This window comes from Colobus angolensis, unplaced genomic scaffold, assembly GCF_000951035.1.
Source record: "Colobus angolensis palliatus isolate OR3802 unplaced genomic scaffold, Cang.pa_1.0 Scaffold61, whole genome shotgun sequence".
Lineage (NCBI taxonomy): Eukaryota > Metazoa > Chordata > Mammalia > Primates > Cercopithecidae > Colobus > Colobus angolensis.
Window position 1 is genome coordinate 3,614,038 of NW_012119710.1, and position 12,686 is coordinate 3,626,723.

General features: G+C 44.4%; 1 protein-coding gene across 1 annotated transcript in view; it reads right to left on the reverse strand.

The window, feature by feature from the left end:
* Positions 1-12,686, reverse strand: part of AMBRA1 (autophagy/beclin-1 regulator 1) — a 203,115-nt gene that overhangs the window by 149,996 nt on the left and 40,433 nt on the right. The window contains exons 2-8 of the mRNA XM_011963313.1: positions 8,235-8,489; positions 7,801-7,859; positions 7,093-7,276; positions 5,586-5,758; positions 3,979-4,045; positions 3,155-3,415; positions 1,962-2,998 (exon numbers count right to left, since the gene is read on the reverse strand). Coding sequence (XP_011818703.1) covers positions 1,962-2,998; positions 3,155-3,415; positions 3,979-4,045; positions 5,586-5,758; positions 7,093-7,276; positions 7,801-7,859; positions 8,235-8,369 — 1,916 coding nt within the window. The 5' untranslated portion in view covers positions 8,370-8,489. The remainder of the gene's footprint in view (positions 1-1,961; positions 2,999-3,154; positions 3,416-3,978; positions 4,046-5,585; positions 5,759-7,092; positions 7,277-7,800; positions 7,860-8,234; positions 8,490-12,686) is intronic.

The window sequence follows — 12,686 nt, forward strand, 5'->3', positions numbered from 1 at the left end:
TTTTACCATGTTGGCCAGGTTGGTCTCGAACTCCTGACCTCAAGTGGTCCGCCCGACTCAGCCTCCCAAAGTTCTGGGATTACAGGCATGAGCCACCGCACCGGGCAGTAACTGGTATCTCTAATTATGATCAAACAATAAAGTTTATTTTAAACCACTCAGGTATTTCTCAGAATAGCACATGAAGAGGTACTACTAAAGCAGAATGGACAAAAGCTAACCAGAGTCCACTGGTATTACAGAAACAGCAACTGCTTGGTTTCTTAGAGCAGTAACTGAAGACAGTCCTTTTACACCTTTTACAGAGATCTTTAATAAACTTTTTAAGTGCCTACTACATGTCATGCACTGTGTTGACTGCCTTCTCACGTCTCCTGGCAAAGAGGAAGAAGAGAGGCTCGGGCCCCTGATGAAGACCAGTATGCAAGGCACAATATTCCAAAACCAGGAATTGAGGAGCTGTTAATCCAGAACTGGTTTCAAGCATATGAGCAGAGTTAGCAAACCTCTCTATTTTGTTTATCTTTCACATCCAGTCAAGTCTCCCTCTGTTTCCCATCCCAAGCCCTTAGTAAACGCCCTTAGTAAATGCCTAAGAACCTACATGCACTATACCCTTTCCTCCCTGGCATGTGCTGGTTCCCTAAAATAAAAAGGTCTTTCCCTCTCCAAATCCTACCCATCTTTCAAGACTTGATTTTGCAAAGCCTTCTTGGATGATACTTCCCTTTCTCTGAGACTACATCCAATCTCAGTACCACACAATGAAGCATTTGCTCATCTACACTTCTGAAAAATTTTGTTGTCTTGCCTCCACAATAACACTGTAGACTCAGGTTGGTAAAGACCATGTATTATACTTCTTTTGTATTTCCCACAGTGCCTAGCACAGTACTAGAAAATTTGTAACCATTCAACTAATACTTATTGACTGAGTGACTGTCTAAAGCATCCTCCCAAAATAACAAGTACATTATGTGCATAATTCATATTCCCACCCTTGTTAGAAGCTTATGTCAGAGAAATTTCAGTTGCTTCGACAGAGGATGTAATGCAGCGCAATATGCTGTTTGGATCCAACAGGCATATTCTGGGAGTTGGTGATTATGCTAGCTTTGACCTTTACAAAATCACAGAAAGAAGTCCCTAATAAATCAAGATAGATGCGCACATAGCCATTCACGGAACATGTGGTGGGCGATCAACTACACCCACTCTGTTTCTGCCATGAAAGAGTTGGCTAGGATGCCAATCCGAGTATGGAGAGTCCTTCCTTCCATGAATTATTCTTCTTCTTCACCCCAAAGTGAATGTCCATCTGGAAGGTCCATTCAGAGAATCTCAACTGAGCAACTAATAGGCTGTCCAAAAACAAGTATCTCTGAAAAAATTGGAACTTTCCTTGACATACATATATATATAGATATACATATTTTTTTCTTTTCCCTTTGTCAAACTGCAGTGTTCCAAAAGATAAGGATTAGGAAGTGAACTCGGTTGTCCAAAGCAACACAATCAGCAAAGAATCAATAGACTAATCTGTACCATGCAGGGTTCTCTTTTACTTATTCCTAGGCACGCTGGGACATTGTTTTGTCTCACAATAAGTAGTCCTGCACATACAACGTCTCAAGAAGGTCAAAAAGCAGGGCAGAGAAAGTCAATGATTCCATCTCCTCATGCTTCTCTAACCTAATCTACACTCTCCTTTCAAGGCTAAAGCCAGAACCTTGAGCTTAGCCAGAAATAGAGCTAGCACAGCCAACTGACTCATACTGCTAGGCCCTATCCTATCTCTGCCACCAGAGCAAGATTTTCCAAGAAAATGCAATGGGGAGATCAGAAGCAGATGCGTGGGTCCCAGACACTCCAAATACAGCCACAACATCTATAAGACTGAAGGAAATGATACAAGGAGAAAAGCAAGGGATGCAGGAGAAGACAGGAAAGCAACTGCTTACCTCCTGAGTGAATCCTCCTCAGAGCTTTCCTCAGGCATATCCTGATGTAAGGCCTCCTGTGACACAGTTCCAGATCTGCTGGACTGGGTGTAAATTCTTTCCCAGTGGCCTGTCTCCTGGTTAAAGGCCACCCCCACAGTCCTCTCCTCCTGCGGACTAGCAGAGCTGCTCAACTCCAGCCTGCTGGAGCTGGGCGTTTGGCCCTCAGTCCGCTCAAGAGGTGGTAACTGGCTGCCACTCGATGGCACACCCTCAAAGGAGCTGGGGACCTGCCAGGAGGGGCTAGCCTCGCCAGAGGAGTAGTTAGGTGTGGTTCTTTCCCAGCGCAGCGTATCATTGTTGAAGGTCAGGAGATTGTGGCAAGCACGACAGCGATTCAGGTGGCCACGGGACAGGTTGGAGTTGTTCTCACTGCTGTGTGGGGTGGGCTGGTGGGAAGGGCCTGGCCTCTCAGATTCAAGGTTATTGTTGAGCATTTCCTGGGCCTGTTGGGTCTGGGGAGCTTCCCCACTCAGGCTCTGATCCAGCTCCTGAAGCCGGTCATACTCCAAAAAGAAGCGTCTCAGGTCACACTGAAGCTCATGGCGAATGTTGCCCGAGTTATTTTGGCTGGAGCCATTCCCTCCATCTGACTCAGTTGCCAACCCTGATGCTGGAAAACCCCTCCCTTCTGTGGCTGAAGTGTACACAGATGCCTGAGAGCCACCTTCCTGCTGTCTCAGCACAGACAGCAAACTCACTGAAGAGGCACTGGTCCTGGGTGGGGGCATGGATTCCGCCTCAGAGCGGGAGTTCAGACTGAGTACTGTCCGGGTCCACTCAGATCCTGTCAACCCAGGAGCTATTTCTCGGTGATACCTAGAAGGGTGGCTAGACAGAGGCCCTCCCAAAGAGCGGCGGGTAGGACCCAGACTGAGGTTGCGGAGCGTGTTGCCGGCAGTGCTGCTCTGGACTGTACTGAAGGCAGACGGCCGGTTCAGGAGGCCCTGGTCCTGCTGCGTTGATGAGGCCTGCTCCGGGGGATGGAAGGGCTCGGTCTGTACAAAAGAAAAGGAAGGGGTAGTAGCTCTGGCAGAAGCAGGGGGGACACTGTCCTGGTGTGGCAAGAGGGAAGGAACTCGAGTGCCAGAGCAGCGGCTGCAAAGGCACAGGATCCCAAGGTGCTGGCAGCACTCAGCTGTGGGGTAACTGACCCGCTGTCGGAGCCTGATGTAAGCGGAAGTCCTGGGGCGCTCCGTGGAGGGCTGAGGGGGAGGCGGTGGGGGTGAGGGGGTAGCAGAATCTTGCACTGTGCTTTGCTCTCCCACCTGGATGCCAGAAGAGCGGGAGGACAGCATGTGCAGGAAATTGTGGAGGAGAGGTGTCCGGCGAACTGGCTGTGATTGCAGGAGGGCACGCTGACGGTAGTGGGATAATTCTGTTCCATCGATGGGGATCTCTGGTTCGTCATCACCCTGCAACGTGGACCAGCATGGGGCAGGGGGTAGAGCAAGGCAGTTAGGTAGTACCTCCAAGTAAATCAAGAAAAACTAACCACTGACAATCATCCAAGGAAAACAATGTTCACAGGTGGGAAACAACTCTCTACCCCTGAAGCACTGACAACTGGCCTCAGATTCAGAATAATCACATGGTATTAAATTTTCCACTCCCAATCAGCAGCATATCTGAATGAGTGCAGCTGACAAACCAATTGTCTTACAAAAGACATCTCTCCATGACATGGAAGCAGTGAGGGGAAGCAAAATGTCAACCAGCCAGAGGCACATGAGTGACAAGCTATCCAACACTGTCTAGTGATGATAAGGGTTACTTCTAATGAGGCGATCACTGGAGAGTTTCAGAATCAAGATTATGACTATAATCCTGAATATACAATCTGAAGCTAGCTTTAAATCTTGACTGGAAAGAAAGACTTGGGCATTGAGAATTAAAATCCAATATAATCAGAATTGGAATACTAGTTAGGAAAAGAACTCACAGTTTAGCTGGAATTGGAACTGCTGGACTAACTTACCTGTTGATTAGAGGGGTTAACAATTGCTGTGAGTAAGTAGTGTCCAAGTGGATCAAATCTCACCAGACTGAAATCACAGAAGAGACAAAGACACGCATAGAGAGATTATGTTAACTGAGAAGAGAAAACTTGTGTTCAAATTTATAGCAATCATTACTGATAACTGGTATCACTCAGGTATGCACTTCATTCAAGACTTTTAAAACTTTCAAAGAGATTAAAATAACAACACTCAATACTTCTTGCCAGAGTAAAGGAATATGTATCACAAAAATAACGATTTCACATGAAAAACACCTAGGGTTTCCATCCCAGGAAACAGCTACATTAAGCACAACTTTGCTCAAATACAAGAGCTCATCCTAACCATAAAGCATAAAATGCTCTCATACTCTGCCACAGAATCAGTTCTTCCCTCATATGGCAGCTACACTAGCAAGAAGCATGAATCTTGGTGGCAGCGAACAGACCCAGCATTAAATGACATAGCTGAAACCAGAAAATTGGCCTGTATTTGACTGCAAATCCAAGAGGACCAAAGAAACACAATGCATCATCTTTAATACAGGCAATATGTTTTGATCTTGAGGACTAAATAAATGTCAATTACATGCTTACATCTCCATCTTCCAGTTTGATATACACAGACAACCCAACGAGGTATCTAAAATACCACCCAAACTTGTTTCAGGTTTTCCCAAAGAAAGACTATCCAAAACACAGTTAGCTTTGAAACTAAAAGAGAGTCTAATGATCCTGGTCTCCAAAGATCAGAAGAGGAGGCCAATAAGGGAAAGCTGAAATGAACAAAATGAATGTCTCCCAGCTGATTAGTCAACTGTTTAGAAAGTAGGAGGCAGCCAGCTGCAGTGGCTCACACCTATAATCACAACACTCTGGGAGGCCAAAGCAGGAGGATCACTGAAGGCCAGGAGTTCGAGACTAGCCTGAGCAACACAGTGAGACCCCCGTCTCTACAAAAAAATTTAAAAATTAGCTGAGAGTGGCTGCACAAACCTGTAGTCCCAGATACTCACAAGACTGAAGTGGGAGGATTGCTTGGGCCCATGAGGTCAAGGCGCAGTAACCTGGGCCCATGAGGTCATGACTACACAACTGTACTCCAGCCTGGGTAACAGAGCAAGACCCTGTCTCTTTAATTAAAAAAAAAAAAAAAGGGCAGGGGTGGGCACGGTGGCTCACGCCTGTAATCACAGCACTTTGGGAGGCTAAGGTGGGCAGATCACTTGAGGCCAGGAGTTCAAGACCATCCTGGACAATGGTGAAACCCTGTGTCTACTAAAAATACAAAATAACGAGCCGGGTGTGGTGGTGGGCGCCTGCAATCCCAGCTACTTAGCAGGCTGAGGCACAAGAATAGCTTGAAGCCAGGAGGTAGAGGTCGCAGTGAGACGAGATTGCACCACTGCACTCCACCCTGGGTGACAGAGTGAGACCCTGCCTCAAAAAAAAAATAGGAGAAGCTGTGAGGATGACAACTTGCCCTGAGCAGGGATAACAACCTGTCTTCCAAAGTGACAGCTGGCAGAATGTTCTCTATCATGTCAGTCCTGTGCCAGACAATGCTGATGGGGCAGTGCACTCACCGGACCCGTTCCATCTCACTAGCTGTCTTCACCACAGCAAAGGGTTCCCGTCGACTCCAGTCCCAGAAGTGGATCTCATTGGCAGTGGCAATCAGCAGGAGCTGAGCCGTAGGGTGGAAAGCCAGGGAGGCAATGGCATTGTTGCTATCTGTGAACCAGCTTTCACTGCCACCCTGTGAACAAACCAATTCCAGATATTCTCAGGTTACAAGCTACCAGCACACTGGGAAGTCAATTTCAAGAAAGGTCCATTTAAGGTAAAATGACTACGTCTAGGGACTACTTTAAATATATCCTTGTAAAAAGATGTAGAAGATCAGTGATCTGGCAGTGCCACTAATTTATCAGACAAATACTATAAAATCAGCTCAGTTCTTCAAATTATTCACAATCTACAAGCAATAAGCATATATACACAGTTCCTATTTCTTTTTTTTTTTTTTTTGGACAGGGGGTTTCATTCTATTACCCAGACTGGAGTACAGTGGCACAATCTCAGCGCACTGCAACCTCTGCCTCCTAGGTTCAAGCACTCCTCGCACCTCAGCCTCCCAAGTAGCTGGGACCACAGGCACATGGCACCATGCTTGGCTAATTTTGTATAATTTTGTGTATAATATTTTTGGTATAATATCCTGCCCAGGCTGGTCTCGAACTCCTGAACTCAAGCAATCCTCCTGCCTTGGTCTCCCAAAGTGCTAGGATTACAGGCGTGAGCCACTGCGCCCAGCCCACAGTTCCTATATCTAAAGCCTGAGAAAAACTCAAGCTTGGTGCACAACATGGTGCAAGACAACCTGCTAGCCAGTTACTAGGACAAAGAGGATCTTGCTTTGATGATCATGATCAGAGTACAGGACAATCTTTGCCCTTACACAACAGAAATCCATCCTGAACATATCTTAGATTCTCCTGTACTATGTCACAATGGGCCAAAGGAAGCAAAAGCAGATGTTCATCTTAGAATGGAAGACAATCTCAGGGCATGCTTAAGCTATTGCAAAAAATAAAAACAAAAAGGAATGGAAGACAGGGAATTAGACTTCCTATTAATTAAGTGGGCAATGTCTACCACAATATATTCAGATGTAGTCCTAAGAACCCGGCTAGGCTCTTCCAGAATTAAAAACTCAATGGTAAACAAGTCTCTGCATTTAGAATACCAAAAGAGGCTGGGCATGGTGGCTCACGCTTGTAATCCCAGCACTTTGGGAGGCTGAGGCAGGCAGATCACTTGAGGTCAGGAGTTTGAGACCAGCCTGGCCGACATAGTGAAACCCCGTCTCTACCAAAAATACAAAAATTAGCCAGGCATGATGGCACATGCCTGTAATCCCAGCTACTTGGGAGGCTGAAGCAGAAGTATCACTTGAACCTGGGAGGTGGAGGTTGTAGTGAGCCGAGATCGTGCCACTGCACTCCAGCCTGGGCGACAGAGTGAGACTCCACAAAAAAAAAAAAAACAACAGAATACCAAAAGAAAAGGGTATCTTAAGGAAATACTCACGTGTAAATCCCAAATCCTAACCTCCCCATCTAGGCAGCCAGAAGCAATAAGGCCTGAGATGGTGGGATGAAAAGTGACACACCATGGAGTACGGCGGTGTCCAATCAAGGAATGAACACACTTGCCAGTCTTCACCTCCGTAATATAGATATTATGATTCACATGGGTGGAGGCTAAGAGAGTCCTAGAAAATCAAAGAGTAGAACTAATTCAGAAGCATGTGGAAGAGTAACAACCTTATCAACTTTGGACAACACAGAATAGTGATGCTACCTGCCGATCCCAACACGAAAGAACCTAAGCTTTGTACGTTAGGCAGTATATCTACAAACAGAAATATTCTGATCTTTAAAGGCTTTTGGCTTGTCCACGCTGTCCCCAAATGACACATGCCACATTCAGAAAATATTTTTTCCCACTGGAATAACCATCATGCCACTGGTGAGCTATATCACATAGGCAAATGATTGTTATTGAGAAACTTTCCAAGTTTTGATCCTCTCAGTTTCCTTTGCTTGTTCTCATGATTTTTCAGGTTAGCACTGATCATCTACTTTCTTTCCCTTTCTGACATGTGGCCAAAGCACTGTTCACAAAGTACTTCAGAGAGCCTTTAGGGACTGACTTGGAAGATCAAGCCAGGCCAAATATACAGAAAGCACTGTTATCACAAATCTTAAGGTTAAGTTACAGATAATTACTAAGTACCTGTCTGGGCTGAAGGCCAATAAGAAGGTAGAGCGTGGACTATCCGGCAGTTCTACTCTCTGGGAGACAAAAAAAAAAAAAGTTAAAATACATAGACTATGTATTTTATAGACTATGGTTCACCCTATCTCAAAAGCACATTAACCATTCTAGATTAGTATTCACAGTGTAGGCTTAAAAACTGGAGACAATGATCAAGCTACAAATTGAGAGAGATAAACCTAAATTACCTTCAGGAAAACTGTCTAGCTCTAAAGCAAAAAGATACTTCTAGCACATTAATTCTTTCAAATTTACAAACAACTCCCTAAGTCAGATATGTCAACTCTCCCACACAAGATAAATATATCCCAACTCTACTGTTAACCCATTCTAAGATCTCATTCTACCATCACCAGCACAAATCCTATGTGAAATATAGCCATTTTCCTTACCTTGCCCTCCCATTTCATCCACCGGGTTTTATCTTCCACCAGCTCCTGCAGAAGCCGCTGAGCTCCCATGGCCCGAGCACCCCGTTCTCGCCCCCAGAGTATCCGGACAGCATTCTTTTCTGGGACAACCTTCATGGCGCTCAGTAGCCACTGTCACACCAGGCCCAGGAAATGAAGGAGCAAGTAACAGCTCCAACACACTGAAGCAGCTAAAATGAGGCCATACAGGTCCTTGTAAATTGTCTTCATGGAAATCTAAGGAATAAAGAATAATGTCAAAGAACGACTATTCTGCAACAAGAAGCTTTCCATTGCAAATATAATTCTAGCTCAAAAAGCAAATTATTCTTTTCCTATTTAATGACACTTTCTCAAAAAAGACCCTTCTCCCAGAATTTTTCTTCCAAAAATATATCATATTCTTATATTCTCCATAGCTCAACCTTGTATCTAAAGAAAGGATCAGGCCAGGCACAGTGGCTCACGCCTGTAATCCCTGAACTTTGGGAGGCCAAGGAGGGTGGATTGCTTGAGGTCAGGAGTTTGAGACAGCCTGTCCAACATGGTGAAACCCCATCTCTACTAAAATACAAAAATTAGCCGGGTGTGGTGGCAAGCACCTGTAAACCCAGCTACTCATCAGACTGAGGCAGGAGAATTGCTTGAACCCAGGAGGCAGAGGTTGTAGAGACCTGAAATAGTGCCACTGTACTCCAGTGCCTGGATGACAGAGCGAGACTCCGTCTCAAAAAAAAAAATATTATTTGGGAGTATCTTTCTCCCTCATTTTCTTTTTTTTTTTTTTTTTTTGAGACGGAGTCTCGCTCTGTCGCCCAGGCTGGAGTGCAGTGGCCGGATCTCAGCTCACTGCAAGCTCCGCCTCCCGGGTTCACGCTATTCTCCTGCCTCAGCCTCCGGAGTAGCTGGGACTACAGGCGCCCACCACCTCGCCCGGCTAGTTTTTTTGTATTTTTTAGTAGAGGCGGGGTTTCACTGTGTTAGCCAGGATGGTCTCGATCTCCTGACCTCGTGATCCGCCCATCTCGGCCTCCCAAAGTGCTGGGATTACAGGCTTGAGCCACCGCGCCCGGCCTCTCACTCATTTTCTCCTCTCCACTAAAGATCTAGGGTAGAGGACAGAGAAGGAAAGGGAAGGAAAAAAAAATCAGGTTCTTTTTCTCATCTATCACAAGACTTACAAAGAGAAAACTTCATCACAAATTAAAATTCTACTAAAATGGCAACTAGCAGAACAGTACACACAAGTGCAATGATTGAAGAACAAATTGTGGTCTGTATACTGGACTATGTAGCCTGATAAAATGGTATTTCAAAAGAATATCTACATATGTACAATGTTATCCATTGTGGCATAAATGTTTCTTCCAACTCCACTATGAATGTTTTCAAAAAATAGGAAAGTTGAAAAAATAGTACAATAAACATACACTATTCTCCACCTAGACTCAATAATTGTTAATATTTTGCCAAATTTGCCTCATCTAGCTCCATGGATAGAGATATGGCTATATCAAAGTTGTTTTTTTGTTTTGTTTTGTTGTATAATTTTGGAATTATTTCAGTAGGTATCAAGACACTTTAACCCCGCATATTTACTTCACTATGCACCTCCTGGGAAGAAGGACATTCTGCCTCATAACCGCAATAACATTGCTATACCAATTATCATCGAATACTTCAGTTCTTGTTCGAATTTTCCCAATTGCCAAAAAAAATGTCATTTATGGTTGACTTAAAAAAAATCCAGAATCTAATCAAAACTCAAGCAATGACTTTGGACGTTTATGTCTCTTTAGTCTCCTTTATCCTAGAATGGCCTCCACGTTTTATGTTTTCATTTGTGACACTAGCTTTTTTGGGGGAGGCGGGGGACACAGTCTCACTTTGTGGCCCAAGTTGGAGTGCAACAGTGCAATCTCGGCTCACTGCAACCTCTGCCTCCTGGGTTCAAGCAATTCTCCTGCCTCAGCCTCCCAAGTAGCTGAGATTACAGGCACCTGCCACCACGCCCAGCTAATTTTTGTATTTTTAGTAGAGACCAGGTTTTGCCATGTTGGCCAGGCTGGTCTCGAACTCCTGACCTCAGGTGATCCACCCACCTCAGCCTCACAAAGTGCTGGGATTACAGGCCTGAGCTACTGTACCCAGCTGACACTAGCTTTTCTAAAAGATTAGGACAGTTGACTTGTTAGAATGCCTTACATCCTAGACTCAACTGATTGCTTCCTCATAGTAGCATTTAGCTTGCCTCTCTATACCTTTATTTCCTGTAAACAATAGGTTAGGTCTAAAATCTTCATTAGTTTACATGTTTTTGGTGACAGTGCATCACAGTTGATGTGCCTATATACCTCAAGGTGGAGTACATTGGGTGGCACATATTTTCAGACTGTACAATCATTAGGGATCATTTGTTGAAATACGATTACTTGGTTGAGGTTGTTAACAGCCAGACCTCTCTTTGTAAAGGAGTATCGCCCCCTTTACAGTTAGTAATCTGTGGCTATTATTTGGCATCATGTAAATATACTATTCCTTCTTAACTTTTTACTTAATGGTTTAACATTCATTAATGATTCTCTCTTGTACTTTTTTAACGGGGGAAGATGCTGAAAATATTGATTTTCTAATTCTATCATTATTTCTACATGTATTATCTGGCTTTCTTGTACAAATAATAAATTTCCCTTAAAATTGGTGCAGAGGAGCTACTAATTCTGTCTTATTGTTTACAACAGCAAAAACTGAGGACAACCCAGCTGTCCATCTAAAGGGTACTGGATGACTAATCTATGACAAGGAAGATTCTCTGGCTACTGATAAGAATAGATGTACAAAATATATTGTCGAGAGAGGAAAAAAAGCAAGGTACAAAACAATATATTGAGTAAAGCTACTTTTGAATAAGAAGAAAAACTAATGGTAATGCACTGGGGACCGGAGGGACTAGATAAATGGAAACAAAAATGGATGTAATACCTGTCAGTGTTTTTGAAATGGAATGTTAGTTTGTGGGTTTTTTTTGTTTTTTCTTTTTAGAAACAAGGTATCACTTTATCACCCAGACTGGAGTGCGATGGTGCAATCATGGCTCACTGCAGCCTCAAAGTGCTGGGCTCAAGCAATCCTCCTGCCTCAGCCTCCAGAGTAGCTAACTTTTAAAATTTTTTTTTTTTCTTTTTTTTTGAGACGGAGTCTCGCTCTGTCGCCCAGGCGGGAGTGCAGTGGCCGGATCTCAGCTCACTGCAAGCTCCACCTCCCGGTTTACGCCATTCTCCTCCCTCAGCTTCCCGAGTAGCTGGGACTACAGGCGCCCGCCACCTCGCCTGGCTAGTTTTTTGTATTTTTTAGTAGAGATGGGGTTTCACCGTGTAAGCCAGGATGGTCTCGATCTCCTGACCTCGTGATCCACCCGTCTTGGCCTCCCAAAGTGCTGGGATTACAGGCTTGAGCCACCGTGCCGGCCTTAAAATTATTTTAAAGATGGGGTCTCGCTATGTTCCCCAGGCTGATGCAAACCACTGCACTAGGTGCTGAAATTTTAGTTTTTGAAAAAGGTAAATCTGTTACCTTTATGAAAAATTTTGTTTAAAATATTAAACAATGCCAGGGGCAATCCCAGCATTTTGGAAGGCCGAGGTGGGTGGATCACCTGAGGTCAGGAGTTCAAGACCAGCCTGGCCAACATGGCAAAACCTACTGTACTAAAAATACAAAATTGCACACCAACATGGCACAAGTATACATATGTAACAAACCTGCACGTTATGCACATGTACCCTAGAACTTAAAGTATAATAAAAAATAAAAAAAATAAAAAAAACATAAAATAAAAATACAAAATTTACTCTACTAAAAAGACAAAAATTAGGCCGGGTGCAGTTCTTCACACCTGTAATCTCAGCACTTTGGGAGACTGAGGCGGGCAGATTACCTGAGGTCAGGAGTTCGAGGCCAGGCTGGCCAAAATGGTGAAACCCCATCTCTACTAAAAATACAAAAATTAGCCCGGCATGGTGGTAGGCACCTGTAATCCCAGCTACTCAGGAGGCTGAGGCTGGAGAATTGCTTGAACCCGGGAAGTGGAGGTTGCAGTGAGCCAAGATGACACCACTGCACTCTAGCCTGGGTGACAGAGTGAAACCCCATCTCCAAAAAAAAAAAAAAAATTAACAAATTAATTAATCAAAAATAAAATAAAATAAAATACTACATGAGGCCAGGCACGGTGGCTCATGCCTATAATCCCAGCACTTTGGGAGATCAAGGCAGGCAGATCACTTGAGGTCAGGAGTTCGATATCAGCCTGGCCAACATGGAGAAACCCCATCTCTACTGAAAATACAAAAATTAGTCGGGCATGGTGGTGCACACCTGTAATCCCAGCTACTCGGGAGGCTGAGGCACGAGAAATGCTTGAACCCAGGAGGC